Source organism: Balaenoptera ricei, chromosome 8, assembly GCF_028023285.1.
Source record: "Balaenoptera ricei isolate mBalRic1 chromosome 8, mBalRic1.hap2, whole genome shotgun sequence".
NCBI lineage: Eukaryota > Metazoa > Chordata > Mammalia > Artiodactyla > Balaenopteridae > Balaenoptera > Balaenoptera ricei.
In genome coordinates, this window is record NC_082646.1 from 17,946,055 (window position 1) to 17,968,646 (window position 22,592).

The window sequence follows — 22,592 nt, forward strand, 5'->3', positions numbered from 1 at the left end:
AGGTTTCAGGTGTTGTGGCACACGGGCTCTAGAACACAGGCTTAGTAGTTGTGGCTCATAACTTAGTTGTGAGGGCTTAGTTGCTCCGCGGCATGTGGGATCTTCCCAGGCCAGGGATCGAACCCATGTCCCCTGCATTGGCAGGTGGATTCCCAACCACTGCTCCACCAGGGAAGCACTGTTTGTTTGTTCTTTAATTCTTCTGGGTCTTTGTTAAACATTTCTTGCATCTTCTCGATCTTTGCCTCCATTCTTTTTCCAAGGTCCTGGATCATCTTCACTATCATTATTCTGAATTCTTTTTCTGGAAGGTTGCCTATTTCCAATTCATTTAGTTGTTTTTGTGGGGTTTTATCTTGTTCCTTATCTGGTACATAGTCGTCTGACTTTTCATTTTGTCTATCTTTCTGTGAATGTGGTTTTCATTCCACAGGCTCCAGAATTGTAGTTCTTCCTGCTTCTGCTGTCTGCCTCTGGTGGATGAGGCTATCTAAGAGGCTTGTGCAAGCTTCCTGATGGGAGGGACTGGTGGTGGGTAGAGCTGGGTGTTGCTCTGGTGGGCAGAGCTCAGTAAAACTTTAATCCACTTGTCTGCTGATGGGTGGGGCTGAGTTCCCTCCCTGTTGGCTGTTTGGCCTGAGGCAACCCAGCACTGGAGCCTAGAGGCTCTTTGGTGGGGCTAATGGTAGACTCTGGGAGGGCTCAGGCCAAGGAGTACTTCCCAGAACTTCTGCTTCCCGTGTCCTTGTCCCTGTGGTGAGCCACAGCCACCCCCCGCCTCTGCAGGAGACCCTCCAACACTAGCAGGTAGGTCTGGCTCAGTCTCCTATGGGGTCACTGCTCCTTCCCCCTGGGTCATGATGTGCACACTACTTTGTGTGTGGCCTCCAAGAGTGGAGTCTCTGTTTCCCCCAGTCCTGTCAAAGTCCTGCAATCAAATCCCGCTCGCCTTCAAAGTCTGATTCTCTGGGAATTCCCCCTCCCGTTGCCGGAACCCCAGGTTGGGAAGCCTGACGTAAGGCTCAGAACCTTCAGTCCAGTGGGTGGACTTCTGTGGTATAATTGTTCTCCAGTTTGTGAGTCACCCATCCAGCAGTTATGGGATTTGATTTTACTGTGATTGCGGCCCTCCTACCATCTCATTGCGGCTTCTCCTTTGTCTTTGGATGTGGGGTATCTTTTTTGGTGAGTTCCAGTGTCTTCCTGTCGATGATTGTTCAGCAGTTAGTTGTAATTCTGGTGCTCTCGCACGAGGGAGTGAACGCATGTCCTTCTACCGCACCATCTTGAACCAGTCTCCCATAAAATCTTTTTCTGAGAGTGGGCACCACAAATTGTGGAAGCCTCAGGCCCCACCAAACCCAGATGTTCCCCAGAAGTACAAAGAATTTAGCAACAGCGTATTCCTTTGTTCAACAAGTACTCATCAAAAGCCTTCTATGTGCTGGGCACCATGCCAGGCCATTGGGGTGTGCGGGTGAACACTCTCCCAGGTGCCTGGTGGGCTCTGTACTCAGGTGCATGGTACAGACCTCTGAACGCACCATGCCAGCAAGGTGTACTTTTTAGTGGCAAAGTCCGATAAGAATCTTGCAAAACCTAACCCTGCTCATCCACTTGCCCATGCACAGCTCAACTTAAGAAAACATCCAGGGACCTAGGAAAAGCAGGAACCAAGCCAGAGAAGCCCCACTCTGGTCCCTGAGAGGAAAGGGACAGGAGTGCTGGGAGCACTCTGGAGTCTTCCCCAGGCCTTCTGGGACAGAGTAACAATTTGTTCCCCACCTCAACCACCGCCCAACTTCCAAGCTAAGAAACTCTGAGCTGTGAGAGACAAGGTCAACCAAGATGGAGGGAGACAAAGTCTAATGAAGACACAAGAAGGAAGACACAAAATGCACAGGAGCATTGAGAAAAGGCCCAGGCCAACACAGATGCAAAGACAAGGATGAAGAGATGGAGTGAGATGAAAGGAGATTGGGGAAAAAATGGAAGCGAGGAAAAAAGCAGAGCTGAAAAATAAACACCTGCCACCAGAGAGAGCTCAGAAGACAGCGCCGAGAAGAACAGCCAGCAGAGAGAGCCGTCACTACATGGTCTGGAGGCAGCTGGTCTCTCGGGCACAGCCCTGGACACTGGGACCCAGGCACAGCCTGGGTAGAGAGCAAGGGCACGAGGGCTGAGGAGAGAAGAGGGCAAGGGAGGACCACCTAGGAATCCTGGCAGTGTGCACATCCGGGAAGGTGAAAAGATCCCGGAAATAAGAAAATGCCATCACCTTCGGGTGGATCCCACACCAACATCCTACCCTGCAACCTCGTTAGCCGTCCATCCTCAGACAAAAATAGGGCCAGCAAAGCAGCCCAGAATGTAGAAGGACAGTGGGAGCGAGGGAGAGGGAAAGAGAGAACAGGAGAACAGATAGACAGACGGGATGTCCCAGCATCCATCTCTCGAGGGCCATTCATTTCCTGACAGGAACGTCATTATCTTGCTTGACAGAATCATATGGTATGAAAGGGAGTGTGGGGGGGAGAAACCACCCTATTTTGGGATAGAAAAATCAGAGAGAGAGAAACAGAGGGAGAAAGAAGGTTATTACATAATTTCCACTTTCTTCCCTCCACCCTTAATGTTCTGACAGGCCCCTCTCTTAGGGGGGAAAAATGACAAATCCAATCCAAAATTCAACAGCCTGTGTTCTGTTCGGAGAGCACACAGTGTACTGTACAGCCCATAAAACTCCAAACAGCCTCCAGACACTGCCGCAATCGTCCTCCATCAAAACACTTTGTCTTGCATACAAAAATAAGATACAGCGCTGAACAGAATACAAAATCAGCCCATTACAGTACAGGGAGACTGCTACTTAGCAACGAGGGGGCTCTAAAGCCTCGATGCTCTACAGGAAGCAAAATCTGTCGAGCCTGTTGGGCAAATGATAAACATTAGCGGTATTAAAAAACACAAAAGCCGTGTAAATGGATAGACATAATGTGGAAACGAATTTATAGAATAAACTGGGAGGGGGGACTCAAGCCTAGGGGGAGAGGCTGGGCTCCAGAGGGTTAGATGCATGAGCTTCCCAAACCCCTGCTAAGGCACCATATGGAGGGAGAGACATGTGTATTTGGGGCGAGGGCTATGTGAACCCCCTTTTCACACAGGGGCTGTAGGTGAAGGGGTGGGAGAGAAGTGGTGAAAACACTGTTTAATACAATGACCTGCGATGAACTTTCCAAACTTTCTCTGTACAGCTGGCCCAACGTGACATCTTCAGGGCCGGGGGACCCAGGCACACGCCTCCAGCAGCATTGCGATGGGGAGATGGGTGGGCTTTATCTGCCCCGGGGCCAGCATCGCACCCAATGCCATCACAGGACCTGTAACTTGCTGTAAACAACATCCCTGGCCAAAAAAAAAAAAAAAACCAACCCAGAAAACAAAACCAAAAACACCCCATCTGGGCTGGAAACACCAGTATATTTCATCAGGTAAAGGGGAAAAATACCCTGGCTGTGAATCAGCAGCGGGGTTTCGGTTCTCCGCCAAAACGGGAGCTAAAAGGCAAAGCCATATTCTGGTCTCCGTTTAGGCTCTTGAGGCAGAAAGGGAGAAGGGGCGGGGGTGGGGGATGGCGTGGAACAGGGAGGAGAGGGGGAAGAAATGTATTTTTCATCAGCCAGTATATAATTTATAAACAGCACTAAACAGTTTTTGTTTTCTTTCTCGTCTCTCCCGTGTACGGGCTTGGACAGCAGTCAAGGCTGTGTTAATTTCTGCTTTGGGTACAGTGTGTTCTTGGAGGCACATCTGCAAGCGATCATAAACTCTCTGGAATGCTGGCAGAACATCCAGACCTGCCGGCAGGCCGGTGACGACACCACTCTGGGAAAAAGTTCGGGAAGCAGGCCAGGTTCAGAGCAGGGAGGGAGAGAGGGGAGCGTGCTGGAGAGAGAGCCAGGGAACGTGGCTTCTCTTCCCTCTTCCTGTGCCCCCATCACCCAAGGGGACCAAGGGGAAGGCAGGCTCTGAGCCACTCACAACCTATCTTAACCCAAACCCTCCATCATGCCCAGCTCTGCAGGCATGCTGAGTGAGGTTGAGGTCCTGAGAAGTTTCTTCTTGGTTATCTCCTGGTTTTACCCTGATGGCAGAAGGCCAACCAGAAGGAGGGAGCGAGCAGAGAGGGAGCAAATGGACCCTGGGTTCCAAGCTGCCTGGATAACCCCAGTCTCTTGCTTTTAGCAGATGCCTGATCTGGGAAGAGAGAGGGGAGTGAGAGGAAGAAGCTGCAAGGTCAGGAGAAGCCATCTTTGCATCCTGAGATTCCTCTCCATCATCGTCACGGGGACCAGCTCATATCCCCGCCTCGCAGTCACAGGGCATAATCCAGTTACCCCATTCCCCCACACGTTCTCTGTCTTTGGGAAGAAGGACCCTGAACCCCAAAGCTTAGTGTTCCCAAAAGAAAAAAAAAGGAGGACAAGTACAACCCACAGATCTTTGACATCTCGTGAAATTTTGTTTCTTCCATCTGATCAGGGGAAAGCATGAGAGAACCAATCTGGTTTCTGACCCCAACCTCTCCTGCCCTTTTCCCCGCCACACGGTGACCTGGCCCCCGATGATATGCCCTGGCCACACCATGCTGCTGCTGGAATCAGAAGATCTGTCAGCCAAAGACCATGTTCCTTCCTGGTGGCTCTGACTGTGGGGAGGAGTCTGGTATCGGGGTGTTTCTCAATAGCCATGGCTCACAGTGCCTGGAGAAGGGTGAGGAGGAGTGAGCATGCAGGATGGGACCCCCCCCCAAAGAAAGGCTGTGTGCCCCTAACCACTGCAAGAGGCACAGGCCACGCCCCCCTCCAGCCACGCCCCGGGACTGACTGCCAGTCACGCCATTTCCCCAAGAGTCTTATGCACCCTATACTCCAGCCTAGTGTGCATCAAGAAGCCCAACAGTCCTTTCTATTCCAGAGGAATGAAAGTGTCCCTTCCTCATCCAATCTTTCAGCGGCTTTTGAGTGCCCTAGGTAAAATGCAAATCATTTTGCTACTGGAGGACCTTGCAATCTTGCCCGGCTCCTCCCTTCTAAACCCTGCCCCCTCCCCCCACGCCCAGCCTACAGGCCCAGCTATACTGCACATCACCCCAGGCGGCGTGGGCTGCCCCGACCAGGTGCTCTCAGAAATCCATTCTACCACCTTCTCCCAGGAGCCCCCTTCCTCCTTGAATTCCTCCTAGAACTCTTTCTTGGCGCTCAGCACACATCACCTTCTTTTATCATAACTTTACAGTCAAACATCTCTCCTACTAGACATAAGCGCCCGGAGGGTAGGGGTGCTGCCTGTTCTGCAGTGTTAAGTACACAGAGCCTGATGCATCTGCTGGCTCGAAAAATGAATGACACTCCCAGAACAGAAGCAGGCCACAGAAATATGCAAGCCTCTGAACACTATGCGGCCAAGGCAAAAATAGGGGCAAGCGGTTCTGGGTGTGCTCAGTCATAATCCAACAGCACATGAGGCCAAGCTGCGGGAAATACTACCTAATGGGAAACCTTACCCGAGCAAATCGCAGGACCAACTCGAGTCATCGCCCGAGTCTGTGGTTTCTGCGTGGACATCCAGAGCTAGGATGTTCTCTTAAGTAAGAACAAGGAGTGGCAAAGAGACAGAGGGTCACAGATGCTCCCACAAGGGATGGGGCAGCAAAAGATGGGCAGGAGACTTCAGAGTGATCCGGGGATGCAGAGGGGCTGGGATTCTTCCCCGGCTCCCTGCACTGTCCTCCACCCAAGATTCATGCTCCAGAAGAAGGGGCAGCTTTGCAAAGTGTTCCAGGGGTCACTTTTCTCACCCCAAATCTCTTTCTCAACGCTCAGACCCTCCTGATCCCCAAACCACCTCTGAGAATGCAGGGTCTGGCCAGATCAATCTCATTAGCGAGTGAGTTAGGTTATTGTTGTAGTTAGTTAAGTTAATTTAAACGTATTGTTATCATCAGGTATATCTCATAAACATTTGGTTAGTTAACGCATTCAAATCGAAATCAAAACTTCACTTAAGCTGAACATTCGCTACTACCATTTAGGATCTTAAAAAAGAAAAAAGAAAGAGAGAGAGAGAGAGAAAGAGAAAGAATTGTCTCTAAGAAGGGCCTCCTACAGGGCAAACTTCTAATTAAACAAATTGTCAATTTCAACACAATGAAAACTGATTTAAGAGTATAAATTTGGTATTCCAGTCACTGAAAATAAGGCCTCACAGTGTCGATCTTCAGGCTGATTTCCTTGGATAGGGAAACATGGAGGAGAGGAGGAAGACAGTTCAAGAAAGAGGAAAGCTGGGGGGGAAGAGTGAGCCAGAGCGTTTTATCCTTTGAGAAATAATATCTCCGCAGAATCCAATGAGGCCTGTACTCAAGCATCAGAGAAACTCCTTCTTGCCTCCTCCTTCACCCCACCCCTACCAGATGAGAAAAAAAAATTAATCGTGTATGATGACAAACTTGGCTCAGCACTCACTGTACACACTGTACCCACAAGGCTGGCACCCAGCCAGGCCTGGCCCAGCGCCAGAACTACAATAACAAACACAGGCCACGCTCGCCAAGAGGGGGTAGGGCAGCAGGCACGCAGAGCCCGTGCAGCTCTGCGAAGAAGGAGACACGGCAGGAATGAGCCTCTCCTGGGCTCACTGACAACATTGACAAATGTGACAACATTTAGGGGAAGCCAGGAGCTCCCTGACCCCGACCCAGAGCCCAGACTCCCTTCACCACGGCCCGACCCCTTCTTAAAACAGTCCCCAGGGCTGTGGAGCGACTCTTGTTCCGTGATGCTCTCTGCACCGCTGCTCCAACCCCTGGTGATCTTGTGTAAGGTGGGTCTGCACTACAGACCCTCGGGGGCCATCCTGGCTGTCGGCTCCCTGCATTGCAGCCTTCAAAACGGAGCAGCAAGAAAATCTCATGTCATCTAATCAAACGGCTCCTCTAAGACCTCACATAGGTCTGTTATCATGCAACTGGGGGAGGAACTGGAACAGGTAAAACCCAACTTCTGCTACTGGAATCCTGGAGAAGACCTGGCACCGCCAGCCCAGCCCTCTGACCCCACCTCCCTGACATGGTCAGGTCTCTACAGAGGCCTCAGGGCCTTCACTGTTTAACAGGGGGGCAAACAGTTCGGGATCTAGCCTCACGAAGCCCTTGCTGCTGCTTTATTTTCAAGCCATCCTGGCACAGGGGTGAGAGATATATGGGACCAGAGAAAGAAAAAACAGAGCACAGAAATATCAGAGTTGAAGCAGGCTATGAGCTATCTGCAAGGGTGAATTAAGGCCCTGCTGTGACCCATCATACCTCCCCCATCACCGAATCCTCTTTTACAAGGGCAGTGGCAAGTGAATTTCAGAGGGACAAATCATTTGCACGGACTTCAGGGACAGACAGGAAAAGTTAAGAAAATAGGCCCCAGCTCCCAAAGCTGCCAGGGTATCCATACAAGACTGTGGGACCTTGAACTAGCATCTCGGTCACGGGGTGGCGCAAAGTCACTCGTCTTGTCGGAAGCGGGGGCCCTGCACCCCCTGAATGTGCGTAAGCAGCTCTTCCTCTCTCTGCCACCCCACCGGCCCTACCAACACTGCTGAAGTGTTGGGCTTCACGACGGAGACCTCGGCTAACTCACACTTAGCCAGCGGGCTCCTGGCTGCCCTCCAGTGAACCCCTGGGGCACAGTCTAAACACTTCCTATTGCAGGAGAGACCCGGTGGGAGACTGGAGTTTCCTTGAGTTGCCCGGCCTCCCAGGCTGCAGTCATCCGTTCAACCAATATCTATAGACTCCAATAATGTGCCAGGTAATGTGCTGCACATAATGGGGACAGACCCTGTCCCCAAGTAGCTTATTCCAGTCTATTAGGGGAACAGAGGGAAAGGGAAGTTACATTTACTGAGAGCCCATCGTGTGTCGGGCAGAGTGCGAAGTGTCTAACGGGAGCCTTCCGTTTGGAGGCTCAGAGGGTTTACATTTCTTGCCCAAGGTCACAGGGTCAGGAGGTAGATGCCCAAATTCCTAACCCTGATTCCCAAGCAAGAGGAGATCAGGCAATTCCATTAATAACGATAATACAGAGAAGAAAGATTGGGTCCAAAGACAGCTTCGGATAAAGAAATATGGACCCCAGGAGAAGGCTCAATTGCTTCTGGCCGGAGGTGAGGAACAGCTGAGGATGGCATCATGGAAGGGACCTTGGAAGATCTGAGAAGACTGGGGATGGGTTATTCCACGCAGAGGGAAGGGGGTGAATAAAGCCGCAGAGCTTGGAAAGAGAGCTGTGCTGGTCCACACACAGAGCACACCGACAAGCACACGAGTCTGGCTAGTGCACGAGACTCAAGGAAACAGTAAGGAGAAAGGGTGCTTACCAGGCTGGGTTACTGAGAGGCGAAGAAGCGTTAACCGCAGGCTGTACTACCCGCGTGGAAGTGTCCAACGGCACACGCAGTGAGAGACCACACGGGGGGCTGGAGCAGGGAGCAAATGAAATGCAAGACCCACACTCCGCTCTGGGGGAGGGTGACTGAGCTGTGGGCAGACAGCTCACGAAACTCCCCCCACTAAACCCTGAACGACCTGCAAAGGTGAAGGGGGAGCAAGAAGACTGGAGGTGCAAGTCATAGAAATAGAAAGAGTGCACGGGTACCAAGCAGATGCCAAGCGCAGGAACGCCTGGACCCAGGACTCCGGGCCAACGTGGGGCAGGTGGGGGATGAGGATGGCTCTGAGGGGCCAGGTGTCGGGGAGGGGAGGCCCCACGGGGAGGAGAAATGGAACACGAAGACGCGGGGTACAGCGAGACAGACAGTGGCCCGGTGCGGCCCAATCTTTGGATCTGGAAGACGGAAGACTGGGAAGTGAGGAGTTAGGACACTTGATGAAGGGCCATGAAGGCCAGGGAGAGCGACGGCACCCCACGCAGCGCAGAGGCACAGGGGCTCTGCAGTGAGGCGGCGGCGAGCGGAAGCGTACAGAGCTACCAAATGGCATTTCCGTGACCAAGGCGACGGAGGCAGCGAGGACAGACTATACGCAGCCAGACTGTCCTCAACGGGAGTACGGTGATGGGAACGCTCCCGAACGACAACTTCAGAACTGGGGGAAGGGAGGGCGGTGGCAGCAGAAGCAGCCACTGTACGGTAAGGAGTGTACTACAGACGCCTTCGTCATATATTCTGTTACCTAACTGATGTTGAGTTTGCAACACCTGCCCTTTGCAGATACAGAAACTGGGGGTTCAGAAGACAAACCTGCCCGAGGTCACACCGATGGAGATCTGCCCAACCCCAAAGCAGGCTCATTTCACAAACACCTGAACCACCAACCGCCTGGAGGGCCACCTGTTGGAGGCAAAATGGGAAAGAAGAGCAGACACTGACCATGGACTAGACAGGAGACAGCAAGACCGAATAAGAAGACAGCCCTCTCTTCTCCCCCAAAACGTGACTCCAAGGTTGAAAGGCAAGGGAATTGGAAAAGAGCGCTGGCCCCGGCAAGGAAGTGCGGTGGCCTCTCCGACTGAGCCCAGGCGACGGCTTGGCCTCGAAGCAGCAGCACTGGGCCTGCTGTACCCTCCCCTCCACCGAGAACGCCTGGGCACGCTGCATGTCAGTGCTTTTCCCCTCTCCACGCCTCATGGGGCAGAGAAGCTTTGCTCACACACGAGCAAAAATACCAGCAGCCGCCGAGTCGACCCCACTAGAGTTGGATAAAATTAACTTGCAAAAGACAGCACGCTGTAACTAGCTTTGTGTTCCAACCTTTCTATATCTATTTAATTAAAGGCTCCTGTATAATTAGTGAACCCAAGAGTCAGATTCATTAGACAGCGAGAACCTAATTCCGCAACTGTTCTGCTAATGAAACTGCATCTACTTTGGAAGGTGGATCACACAGGGCACTGGGTACCAACAAAGCCCCAGGAAGCCCAGGAGAGCGGGAGGATGGGTTCATCCAGACGGTCACATGGTCAGGATGGACTTTTTGCTCCAGGAGCCTGGAGGGAGCAACCACGGGACGAGGTGGACCGAGGCCCGGCTGGCAGTGGGGATATATCCATGCTCTGAGTGGGGGTGAAAGTGGGCAGGAGGTGGGTGCCCGTGCTCCAACGGGCCAGTCAGGGCATCCTCGCCTACCTGAATGAGCCAGTAAGTGCATTCTCAGTCGCAAACTATCCAGGAACCGCTTTCCGCAGAGCTCACACCCGTACGTCTTCATCCCACTGTGCAGCTTCCTGTAGGGGAAAGGAAAAGACAGGTTGCTGCTGCTCTGGCTGGACAGGAAGCAGGCCCACCCCTACCTGGGGGCTTTGCAGCCATCCCTGTGGCAGGTGAGCAGGAGGAAGGGAGATGGAGGGCAGGGGAGCTGGAGGTGGGCACTGACGGAGACATATCCCTGGATCCATGACAGCCGGAAGCCCCCTTTCCCATGGAAGGCTGCCAAGGAAGCATCTATTCCCGGTCTTGTCCAAGGGGGCTAGAAGAATAGGGCACTTCCTACTTCTTCATCCACTGGCACACAGACCAAGAAGAAAAATCAGATTCAATTGTGGAGAGAGGAAAGAGGAAGCACCAGGCCAGTTAGACAGACATAATCCTCACAAACTAGCACACACCATACGTGGAGGCAGAGGTGCCTCTGCTTACTTCACTCATAGCCCGGCCCTCACTGTGCTGCGTTGTGCATATACCTGGCTCCCCCAAGAGACCACTGACCCGGGAGGGCTGCCCCGTACCTGCTCTCTCTCATACCCCAGCACCCACACAGTGCAGCTTATTAGTGAACTGATGCCTTCATGGACAAAAGATGCTCCCCTCTCGGGGCATCCAGAGGTTCTCAAAACTGCAGTCACTCTCCAACCCACAAAACCTTCCCCAAAGGCCCAGCTCTTAAAGTGTTTTCCCTCTACGTCTGGCCAGAGGATGAGCCCTGGCAGAAAGAAAGGTTTGAAGAAACCAGATAACATCACTCTATAAACAGAAGGTGGTAGTCGTCGGTTTCGGCTTTCCAAAGAACTTCCATGTACGTTATCTCATTTATTCTGTGAGGTGAACCTGGCACCCATGACCACCCCAGGAAGACACAGGCCCTGGTCACCCCTGGTCACAGGCCCAGCCTGCAACCCTCTTCCGACCACAACTCCCAACCTGGGGCCTTTCCCACCAGACCCCGCCACTCGGTCAGGAGCCAGCAACAGAGCTGGTCAGAGGCAGGGAAGCAGGCGGCTAGTGGGGGAGTTCTGGGAGAGTCTGGGCCGCGGGCTGGCCAGGGGGCCATCTGGCCCAGAACTCTGCTTTTCCTCCCACCCACACTCCTGTTCTCAGGCCTTTACATGCCTCTGCCAGATACAGGATCCACCCCACCCTGTCTCTGCGCCTTGCCTGCCGCCTCCCCAGGGGCCTCAGCCCTGAGGAAGGAGCTGAGGGCAATAGGGCCGGCAGGTGGGCACCCTTAGAGCCAACAGCCCATTGCGGTCAGGATGTTGATGTGTTAGGACCACAGTCAAAGGCTGGAGGGCTGCCGGTACTGATATTAGATGAATGCAGGTGGGGAAGGGGAGTATTATACACTCAAGCCAGTGGTGCCCGGATCAGCTGTCCAGATCACAGAACTAAACCAAGCCACCCACTGCCAGCACCTTCCAAATCCCACAAGAACCCACAGGTGCGTCAATACCCTGTGGGCCCCGGGATGAGTATGGGCGCCAGTCTAGCGGCTTGAAGACAGCATACGGGGTCCACTGTGTGCAGCTTCTGACGATGATCAGGCCCAGCCCCCTGCACAGAACTCTTTCTCAATCACAGTCGTGTTTGCTTGCTTTCCCTTTACCCCTCTGCCAAAGACAACAAATGATTTCTCAATCACAAGAGCACACACACCCTCATCCATGACACTGTCGTGCGCCCCACCCCCATGTTATCTGAACCCCGGCCGAGGCTGATCCATCCCAATTGAGAAATAGTAACGGTACAGAACATTTTCACTGAACATTCTCAACTCTAAACATATTTCACAATGCTGGGCAATGGGACATGTCCTAATAGCATTCTGGGCAAAGCATGGTTTAAAATATGTACCCAGGCATGTTCGTGTGTGCGTGCACGCATGCATGTGCACACAACTGTAGCTGAGTATGCCTGTCACTTGCCTGGGCGTGACAAAGGTTTGCTTTCCTAAGAGCTGTTCCATGGAGCAGCAAAAGCTCTATTCACAAGTGGTTCCACAGGTGACCCTCGTACACAAGTTCATGGTCAGGTCAGGTAGATGGCAGCATGTGGGTTCCAGTCTTATTTATCTCCATCTTTTTCTTCACTAATGCTTTTTTTTTTTTTTTTAATATTTATTTATTTATTTGGCTGCACTGGGTCTTAGCTGCAGCACGTGGGATCTTTGTTGCAGCATGCAGGATCTTTTAGTTGCGGCACGCAGGATCTAGTTCCCTGACCAGGGATCAAACCTGGGCCCCCTGCATTGGGAGCGTGGAGTCTTAACCACTGGACCACCAGGGAAGTCCCTTCACTAATGCTTTCTTAGCTTCCAGGGGTGCCCACCTCTGGGGTGGCTGTCAGGAGGAAGAGGAGGACAAACACCCACTCAGATTTGTTTTCCCAAAGGACACTGGAGTGGCCAGGCTTCAGGTTTCAGCAGTCAGCACCAGGATAAGCATCCTCACCCCGGCTCTTGGACTCCCATCTCTTCCCCCTGCCGGTTTCAGATCAAGTCTCTCACCGTGATGAACACTCTCTGGGTAACCCTACTGTTTTGTTTTGTTTTGTTTGGTGCAAATGGATTTGCCTGGCAACTGGTGTCAGTGGCTTTCTTGACCAACTGGATTGGCGTGGTGTGTAAGGTGATGCACTCTTGCCCTCTACTACAGAGGGAACAGGATCCGGGGAAGGATGCCAGCTGAGCAGCCAGAAGACCTGGATTTTTGTCCTAACTTGGCCATTAACTTGCTTTGTGACCTTAGATAAATCACGTTATCACGATCTGTCCGCATTTTTTCACCTGTAAAGTGATGGGTGATATCTAAGGTTCTGGTTTCTCATGGTGCCAAAACTTTATTATTCCAAAGTCTTACCCATGTCCTTTTGCCCAGCCTCCAAGGAATTCCTCTGAGGGGCACTATTATCTCTCTGAGTCACGTTCCACTGTGTGATGTCTAATGACACCAGGGAAGTCAGGCTAGGACAGCCCAAGCAAAACACTGACACCCATTCTCAGATATCTACTCATTTTGAAACCTTCTAATCCAGATGACCTGAGTTCCCTCCTTTACTCACCTGTGATCTTTCAGTGAAAGAAACTTCCAGAACTCATGACCAGTCTTTCTTTGGAACCATTCTGCTGCCGTGCATCTTCCAGCCTTCAGAGACATGGGTGGTCCTCTCCTGCCCAATCCTTGGGGTAAGGAGACTGCCTTGCACCTGACCCACTAACTCAGTGCCCTGCACGGGTTCCCAGAGGCGAGCATGGCATCCAAGTGATCCCACATGTAGTTCGAGGACAAAGGTCCTGCCTCACTGGCGGAGGGACCAGGGCAAAGCACACAAAGTTCAGGAGAGAAAAAGGGAACACCTCACAGGCCTGGAGCTCAGCTGAGACCAGTGCCGGTTCGCCCATCCCTGTCATTATTGTTCAGACACCAAGGGATGGATGTGAAGAGGTAGAGACTTCTAATTCAAAGCAAAGGGAAATGGCAGAGAAGAATCTGAGTGCCTTCGAGGACCCCCAACAGACTTTCTATGGCACGGGCTGAGGAATGGCCAATGTGGAAACAGAATCGCAACTGGTTTCCAGAGGGAAAGTACAAACTGCAGGAACTCAGGGTCTGTCACCCTAGACCCCAACCCTTACCACCTCTGCCGCCACACTATGCCGCTGCAACGCGTTCTGATGAAAATGGAAATTCCGTCCGCCTCCTTCTTCCTTACCACACACACTCATACTTTCCCAGGACGGCCCCGCCTTTTCACAAGGTCAAACTACTCATGGTCATCTGAGGTCATCAGCCTCCACGATAACACAGGAAAGGAGGACAGCTGGGGACATCTTTGCACCTTTCTACATATGCTGCCTTGGTTTTCACACTCTCTTCTCTGAGAGGCAATAGTGTTGAACACTGTTTTGAAAGTAATCCAGTTCTAGATGGCCCAAGCAACTCCATGCTGGACTCAGAGGAACGTCCATTCCCCATAGGCTTCAGGGCCCCACCACCCGCTCTTGGGGAGCAGGCTCAGGTGCTCCCCAACTACGACCACACCTGGCCCACTGGGTAAACTCATCCTGAAGGTAACACGTTTTCAATTTTGTCCAAAAAGACAAAGAAAAAATTAACCTCTAATGGGTTTCTAGCTATTTTCTCAAGAGAACTGAATCATTATGGGAAATCAGAGGTAAGCAAATACGAACCTTTTAACAAGTAACTGGAGGGAAGGACACATTCCTTCTCACTGATTCTCAACCACACAACTCTCACTCGTAAGACCAAGCTAGCAAGCTACACACTCGTTCAAACCACTGCTGTGAGTCTGAAAGTTCATAAAAACTCATCTGCTTCAGACTGTAACTATATAATAGCAGAAGCCGTGTTTACCTTTCCTTTTATTTATAGGGCCTAGTTTAGAAGTGACTACTCAATGCTGCTAAAGAAATTCCTCGATCTGAGGTGGGGTCCAGGCACCCTCCTCTCATCTGAACACTAGTCCAAGCACAAGAGCTTCATGGGCAGCCTCCAACCCCATCCTGTGCCCCTGAAGTCCACACAAGGAAGGCCAATGGCAACCTCATAGCCGCATAAAGCCTGAGCTTCAGACCAACCTCACCCTCGGGATGAGTCTTCGTCTCCCCAGCCCGCTAGAAGACAACAGCAGAAAAAGTGGCAGCAGGGAGAGACTCACGCCAGACTCCATCCTCCCCACCCTCAGCCTCCAGGGACAGCTGACTACAACAGCTGTTCCCTAAGGAGTGCCCTCTGTACTACACCTTGCAGGAGAAGCTAGGCCTTCCTGTATCCCACACAGCCAAGGACTAAGGGGAGAATTCTAGAAGGGCCAGCAGCGCTGTTTGTCTGAGAGAGAGGGGTTCAAGGCCCAGCACCACCAGTGTTCCATTTCTTCCCAAGTTCTCTGCCTGGAGACAAATGGCAGTGAGAACAGACCAATAGGTAAGAAAGTCTAGAGAGGGAATTCTGTTCCAATAACCCAAGGGCTGCCCTTCTTCGCTGTGCCCCTGGGGAGATGGAAGTGCCTGCCCTATGAGTTTTGCTGAGCACACCACACCAGCACTGAAAACTAGGATCTGTTATGAGGGAAAGTGAGTGGAGGGAACTACCCACTTTTGCATGAGGAAAGACGCAGTGGGGAAGCCATCCTATAAGGAAGGGCCTTTATAAGATAACGTGTTCTTTGTTCTCACCCTAAGTGACTCTATCCCTTGCTCCCACCAACACTCCAGCTCCAGCAGCTCTGAAGGTCTTTCCAACTCACCCCCTCTACTTGGTCTGAGCTGCCCCACATGCAGAAGTCACCCCAATGCTTGATCTTTTGCTTGCTTTCTGATCCCGTGACAGTCAACTTGACCTATACAGTGCTTCTAGGGGTACTCAGAACAGACAAGGACAAGACAGGAGAGTCTGTGAGTCAGCTCCCAACGATGGTCTAAATGATCCTACTTTCTCAAAAGCCTGCTGCCCCATGGGAATCAATACTCTCTAAGGCCCTCTACTTACCATGGGAACCCAGCCCCCTGCAAACCTCTTGCCCCACTCTTGATCAGGACCTGCCCGCTGGCCCTGACGTGCTACCTTGTCTCCCCATGTGGGCACTGTATGAGGCGGGTCCCTTCACAGGCTCTGACAATGCTCTGTCTTCAAAGCAGTAAATAACCCTTAAACCCAGTGGTAAGAGGACCTCACCTGGCCTCGCTCACCTCTCCGAGTCGAAACGGAACTGACAGAGGAAAAAGCTTATGTACTTCAGCAACGGGCTCACTCTTCTTCCCCAGACCATTAAGTTCACAATGTACCTTCAATGTCCACTTACCTTCAATTCGAATAACAAGAGGAAGGCCAAATAGTCAATGCCATTCTGGGCTTGAATTTTAAGAAGAAGAGATGAATGAAAAGCCATTAGGTTACCAGGGATTTATCGCCAAAAGCAACTTCCAGGGAGACTGCAGGGTGTTTCCATACATGGTCCAGCCTCCTGTACTTTCTCCACGTGCCTTTTTGTGGCGAAGGAATCCTCTGAACCGAGTCTGTTCCACTAGAGGCCTCCACCCTAAGCCAGAGCAGGTCATCCACAGGACATCTGGGATGCTCAGGGAATGTCCCCTCCCTTCTAAGGGTGACACGGTATCTTCTCAAGGAGCATCTCTTAATGCCACCAACGGTGAGTGACATATATCAGTCCCCGTGGGTCAACAATCACACCCAGTACCATTCTCCTTATGTACTTCCTTGGAGTATCAAGTTCCTGATTCTGGACTAAGCCCTTTATAAGTTCTTCAAAACTATAAGTTCCCAGAGGACAGGAACCAAGTCTCCATTTCCACCTCCCAATCCCTCAGCACAGATGCAGGCAGCCAGAGCAGACCCACGAGAGGCTACCGCTAGCGAAGCAGCCACCAAACACCCCAAGACAAAGGGATACTTGACACTGAAATCCAGCCCTGAGACTGCCTGGACTCAGAGAGAAGGTCTGGTGCCCCCAGGGAGAAAAAGAAAATAATAGTTCTAATATTGGCTAGGAAATGGGTCATGTTCATTTTCTCAAGGCATAAATAAGGGAAATTATCCTTTTACCCACTTTTTTTAAATGTTGAGATTAGACAGTCATTTGACAAGCTGCGAATGCTTAGCTGATATTACCACAAATTATCCTTCTAGCAATAGAGTTCGCTGCTCTCTGACTAGTCAATATTAATAAACATTACCGAATGCTTTTACAACACTATTTATTTTTTAATACAGCTCTTTATGTATGTCATAAAGTAAATATACCAATAAAAGGCAAGGATTTCAAACAACAGATTAAAAAAGGCAACCAAGAACTAACAGAGTGCTAGTTAACACCTTCCGTGCTGCTGAATGGGGGGCAGGCCTGCACCGAGTGTCCCTTTGCTGGGAATCCAGGCCTGTGGGCCATGGAAGATGGTGGCCATTTGGTTGTTTCAGAGCCTTTTAAAGGGAGGAGAGAGAATACCAAAGGAGGCATGTTTTCTCAAGAATGTAGATGAGAAGTGTGGTATACTGACTGACCGAAACACTAGACTAGTGGTGGGGGGCTCAGTGTTCACCCCAGCTCTGCCAGGAACCATCCAGGTGACCTTGGTCAAACCACTTACCCTCTCTAGATTTCACCCTGCAGCTTTGCAACAATGCAAGAATTGAGTTAGATGATTTCCTAGGTCCTTTCCAATCATGTTTATGACACCGAAAGGCTGTGGGGTTGACAGGGGCCTGTGCTAGCCAGACTATACCCTCCTTCGTGAAGAATCCATGCCAGATCCATCCCCTCAGCCTCTGTTATTGAGCCCAGATCACAGGAGGGACTCAGTGCCTCTTTGTTGAATGAATGAACAAACAAACATGAAAGGGAATTCAAGGAGAGAAAATGTAGAGGCTGAAAACTCCCCCACTGCCTCTATACACCCACACCCACACCCACACCCACACCCACACACACACACACACACCCCACACACACCACACCCCCTCCCCCCCACACACACAACCCAGTACGAGAACAGCTGTCCCTACAGATGGCCAACAGGGCACATGGAAAGATGCTCAGCATCGTTAATTATTAGAGAAATGCAAATCAAACCTACACTGAGGTACCACCTCACACTGGTTAGAATGACCATCATTAAAAAGTCTACAAATAACAGATGCTGGAGAGGGTGTGGAGAAAAGGGAACCCTCCTACACTGTTAGTGGGAATGTAAATTGGTGCAGCCATTATGAAACAATATGCAGGTTCCTCAGAAAACTAAGAATAGAATTACCATATGATCCAGCAATCCCACTCCTGGGCATATATCCAGAGAAAACCATAATTTGAAAAGATACATGCACCCCAATGTTTATAGTAGCACTATTTACAATAGCCAAGATATGAAAACAACCTAAATGTCCATCAACAGATGAATGGATAAAGAAGATGTGGGGTGTGTGTGTGTGTGTGTGTGTGTGTGTGTATATGTATATATATATATATATATATATATATATATATATATATATATATATATACACATATACATATATACACACACAGACAATGGTATACTACTCAGACATAAAAAAGAATGAAATAATGCCATTTGCAGCAACATGGACGGACTTAGAGATCATCATACTAAGGGAAGTAAGTCAGAAAGAGAAAAACAAATACCACATGATATCACTTATATGTGGAATCTAAAATATGACACAAATGAACTTATCTACAAAACAGAAACAGATTCACAGACACAGAAAACAGACTTGTGGTTGCCAAGGGCGAGGGGGGTTGGGGGGTAAGGATTGGGAGTTCGGGATTAGCGGATGCAAACTATTATATATAGCATGGATAAACAACAAGGTCCTACTGTATAGCACAGAGAACTATATTCAATAGTCTGTGATACATCATAATGGAAAAGAATATGAAAAAGAATGTATATATATGTATAACTGAGTCACTTTGCTGTACGGGAGAAATTAACACAACATTGTAAATCAACTATACTTCGATAAAATAAATTAAAAAAAAAAAAAAAAAGAACAGTTGTCCCTATTGTCCAAAAGAGAAGACCTCCCTGGGGTTCTTAGAAAGAAAGCAGTGCATTCTGCCTTGGCCTGGGATGGAGGCCAACCTGGAGCTGACTGAAGGGTGGTAGGAGCCGTCCTGAGCCTTGAAAATATGAGGAAGGACAATGGCATTCCCCGCGCCCATAACCACACCAAGTACAGTGCTTTCAGATAAGGCTGCCCGAGAGTGTTAAAATACAACGTCAGAAATGACAAAGGGCCATGCTAATCTCCCCCAGCAACTGCTCACAGTAGGATCTCCGTGGCTGCCCCGTACCAGGAGGCCTGGGCTTCGGGCTCTTATGTCACCGGCCCTTTGTTTTAAAATACCCAGTTCTCCTAAGTCATTTATTTGAAATATCTCTATCAACAAATTTCACCAAGAACAAAAGTTTTTCATTTGTGCACCAGGCTATAGGATGATCTTATCACACACAATCTCATACTGTCTCTTTCAACAAGGTCTTAGCGTGCTTATCTGCGAAGTTCCTGGTAGCCAAATATGATTGAAATGTTCTATTTATGCTCACTGGATTAAGGAGATGTTGCAAAACTGCACAAAAACCTGGCAGATGTAAGCAAGGTATTACAGCCTGGGCAGTTAAGATCTGAGGGAAAGGGATCAATACACACTTTTGTAGTTTCTTTCTTCTTCTTCTTCTTTTTTTTTTTTTTTTTTTTAAAGAAACCAGAAAAGTTGTGCTTTTAGAAAAGGGAAGAGGAAAAGGAGTAAAATGCCTTAAGATTTATAGCTTCTTAGAGCTTTTTCCAAACCCCAAACAGGGCACCATGATGCATGCTTGATGATGTCATCCCAAGGGAAACAAAAATAAATCCAAAATATTCTCTCCAGATCCTAAAAGGCCCTATAAGGGAATTGAACTATGGTTATGGAGGAACAGCATTTTTGCTTTCTCTCTCTCTCCCATATGAGGCTTTCAACCAGCACAGATAGCCAATTTCTGGGAAAACCCTTTCAAAAAGCTATAGATTCCTCCTTAATCTTCCTGTTTTGCCTGGGTGTGAGCAGGAAACATCGTCTCCTAGTTATCTAGGCTCATTTTGACATGTTCTCACTTTAGCCAGGCAGCCAAAACGCTACCTTCAAATCCCACAGACCAGCCTTGGATCCTCAGAGACTACTGAAAATAACTGAGGTTTATTAAGGACCTGAGGAGAAAGCTCCTGTGGAATTAAACCCTTCTGAAAATCTTCTTAATGTATATTGCCTCGTTCTTTCTGCTTTAGCACACTGAAAATTGAACTACTTTTCTATGAGGATTCTGAGCTTTAGAGCCACCATTCTGAACATCAGTTATGAACACAAGATAGGAGAATACACAGATGAACCTGTAAGGACATCCAATCACATTGTGAAAGTCATTGTCATTTTATTAAAGGAAAAAGGCAAAAACCCACCAGATAGCCACTTCTTTGCTGGTTCTTTTTTTCTTCTAGAAAAATGCAAAAAAAAAAAAAATCTAGTCCACAAAGGTTTTATGATAACAAGGCTAATGCATTGATATATCACATCTGACTCTGAAAGGGTTTGCTGAGGATCATCTCAACCGTCTCATGTCTGGGGAAGGGAGTACAGTCCCCATTTTGTCGATGAGGCTGAGTGACTTGCCTTCCCGTGAAGAAGGCGGAAGTCTCCAGACTTCTCACCTCCAGATCCACATTCACACTTGCCCACCTGAAAGAACACCCACCCCACCCATAACATCCCCTCACTGCCTTCCCCTAAAGGCACCAGAAAACAACCAGCAAGAGGGGAGACACTGAGAGTACACCCAGGATTCGCAGGACCCGAATCAGAAAGGAGCAGGAACAGAACACAGGTGAGCCCAATGACGGCACCCAGAGTCCACAGCAGGCTGGGTCTCAAAGGATCTTCATCACCTCCTACTGGGATGACCGCAGGGAAGGCACACAGCCTCACCCACTACTGCTGTTTAGTATCTGTTAAGCACCTACTGTGTGCCCGGTTCTGGGGAAGTAAGACTACACGTGAGCAGCAGTCCATCTGGGTAGGTCCTACATCAGCATTATTCTCCATCATTATACTCTATCGATTTCCTTTATAGCACATTTCCTTAACACAATGGACAGGTATATATTGGGTTTTTGCGACTGTTCTTTATCTCCACTAGACTTTAAGCTACATGAAGGCAGAAGGCATCTGCTGTAGCCTGAGTCTGGTACAGTGCCTGGTACAGAGTAGGCATTCAAAAACATTTTCTAAAATAACAGCTTTATTGAGATTATCTACATACCGTAAAATTCACCCTTTTAGAGTGTACCTTTTGATGGTTTTTCGTGTATTCACAGAGCTGTGCAACCATCACCATTATCTAATTCCAGAACATTTCCATCATCCCAGAAAGAAACCCCTTACCTATTAGCAGTCATTCCCCATTCTCCTAACCCCCAGTCTCTGGCAACCATTCATCTATCTTCTCAATGCATTTGCCTCTTCTGTACATTCATGAAATGGAATCATACAAGAAGACTTTTGTACCTGGCTTCTTTCACTTAGCATAATGTTTTCAAGGTTCATCCACTTTGCAGCATGTATCAGTACTTCATTCCTTTTTATTCCATTGTATGTATATATACCACATCTAATTTATCCATTCATCAGTCAATAGACTTTTGGTTGCTTCCACCTTTTGAAGTATTATTATGCTTTGGCTACGAACATGTATGTACAAGTTTTATCTGTGGACATCTGCTTTCAATTCTCCTGGGTATACACCTAGGAGTAGAATTGCTGGTACCTCTATGTGTAACCTTTTGAGGACCCGCCAGACTCTTTTCCAAGGCAGCTGTACCATTTTACATTCCCATCAACAATGTATGAGGTTTCCGATTTCTCAGTACATTTTTGGGCTAAATGAATAAATGAAGATTCCTTCTACTCTAAAAGCCTGCAGAGAAGGGGATACATTTCCAAGGCTCCTGTGGTAAGCTAGCCTCTTCATCTGCAGACATGACATGCCCCACTCGTGTTTAACAGAAACCCCAAAGAAGGCTATTTATATTTAGTTCATTCTAGAGAGAGAGAATCGAATAAAAAATGAAGACAAGGAAAATAAAACCTCAGACAGCTCAAAGTGGGTTCTACCTTCGCATATGATTTCAACCCCCGTGTCCAGACTCAATAATTTAATAACACACATGCCTTAAACAAATTTAGTTGAAAAAATATGAGCAGGATCCCAGCTCAACTGCAGCTGACTTTGATTTGTTCAGCAGTGAGAGCAGCTTTATTTGACAGCCCTGCTTGTCTATGACGGGAAGTTTGAAAATACACTTAATAATACTTAAACTCGACACACACAAACAAAACTATCCCAGGCAAACCCTAGGAGAGGGACCCACGGAGCTGAGAGCCCAGGCGAGCCAAGAGCAAGTCTGGCCTCTCTTCCTGCGCTTGTTCGAGGAGGCGGGGTGTCCCAAAGCTGGGGGAAGAAGCTTTGCGAAGAGCTCCTCAAACTTCCTTTTCTCCCCTTTTCTTTCTCTGTAAAAGAAGGCAGCGTATTCTTTCTGCACAGACTCCTTGCAAAGAACAAACAAACAAAGGCTGGGACAGAGCAAGGCCCCTTGCAAGCTGCAGGTAATTAAAACGGCCTGTAAATGCCCCAGCAGAAAGCACTTCAAAGAGACAGTAATTCCAGCAATGGCCAGTCAAGGCTGTGTGGTGTAAAAATTATGAGTTTTCCCAAC

The 22,592-nt window shown here is 49.3% G+C and overlaps 1 protein-coding gene and 1 long non-coding RNA gene across 4 annotated transcripts in view; one reads left to right on the forward strand and one right to left on the reverse strand.

The window, feature by feature from the left end:
• ZBTB16 (zinc finger and BTB domain containing 16) overlaps window positions 1-22,592 on the reverse strand; it is a 192,362-nt gene that overhangs the window by 87,984 nt on the left and 81,786 nt on the right. For all 3 annotated transcript variants that reach the window (XM_059930360.1, XM_059930361.1, XM_059930359.1), the window contains exon 3: window positions 10,204-10,301. In XM_059930360.1, the coding sequence (XP_059786343.1) occupies window positions 10,204-10,301 (98 nt within the window). The remainder of the gene's footprint in view (window positions 1-10,203; window positions 10,302-22,592) is intronic.
• LOC132369627 (uncharacterized) lies at window positions 642-4,573 on the forward strand. Its single transcript, XR_009504453.1, has 3 exons — window positions 642-807; window positions 3,258-3,494; window positions 4,252-4,573. It is a non-coding gene; the product is annotated as an uncharacterized LOC132369627 (long non-coding RNA).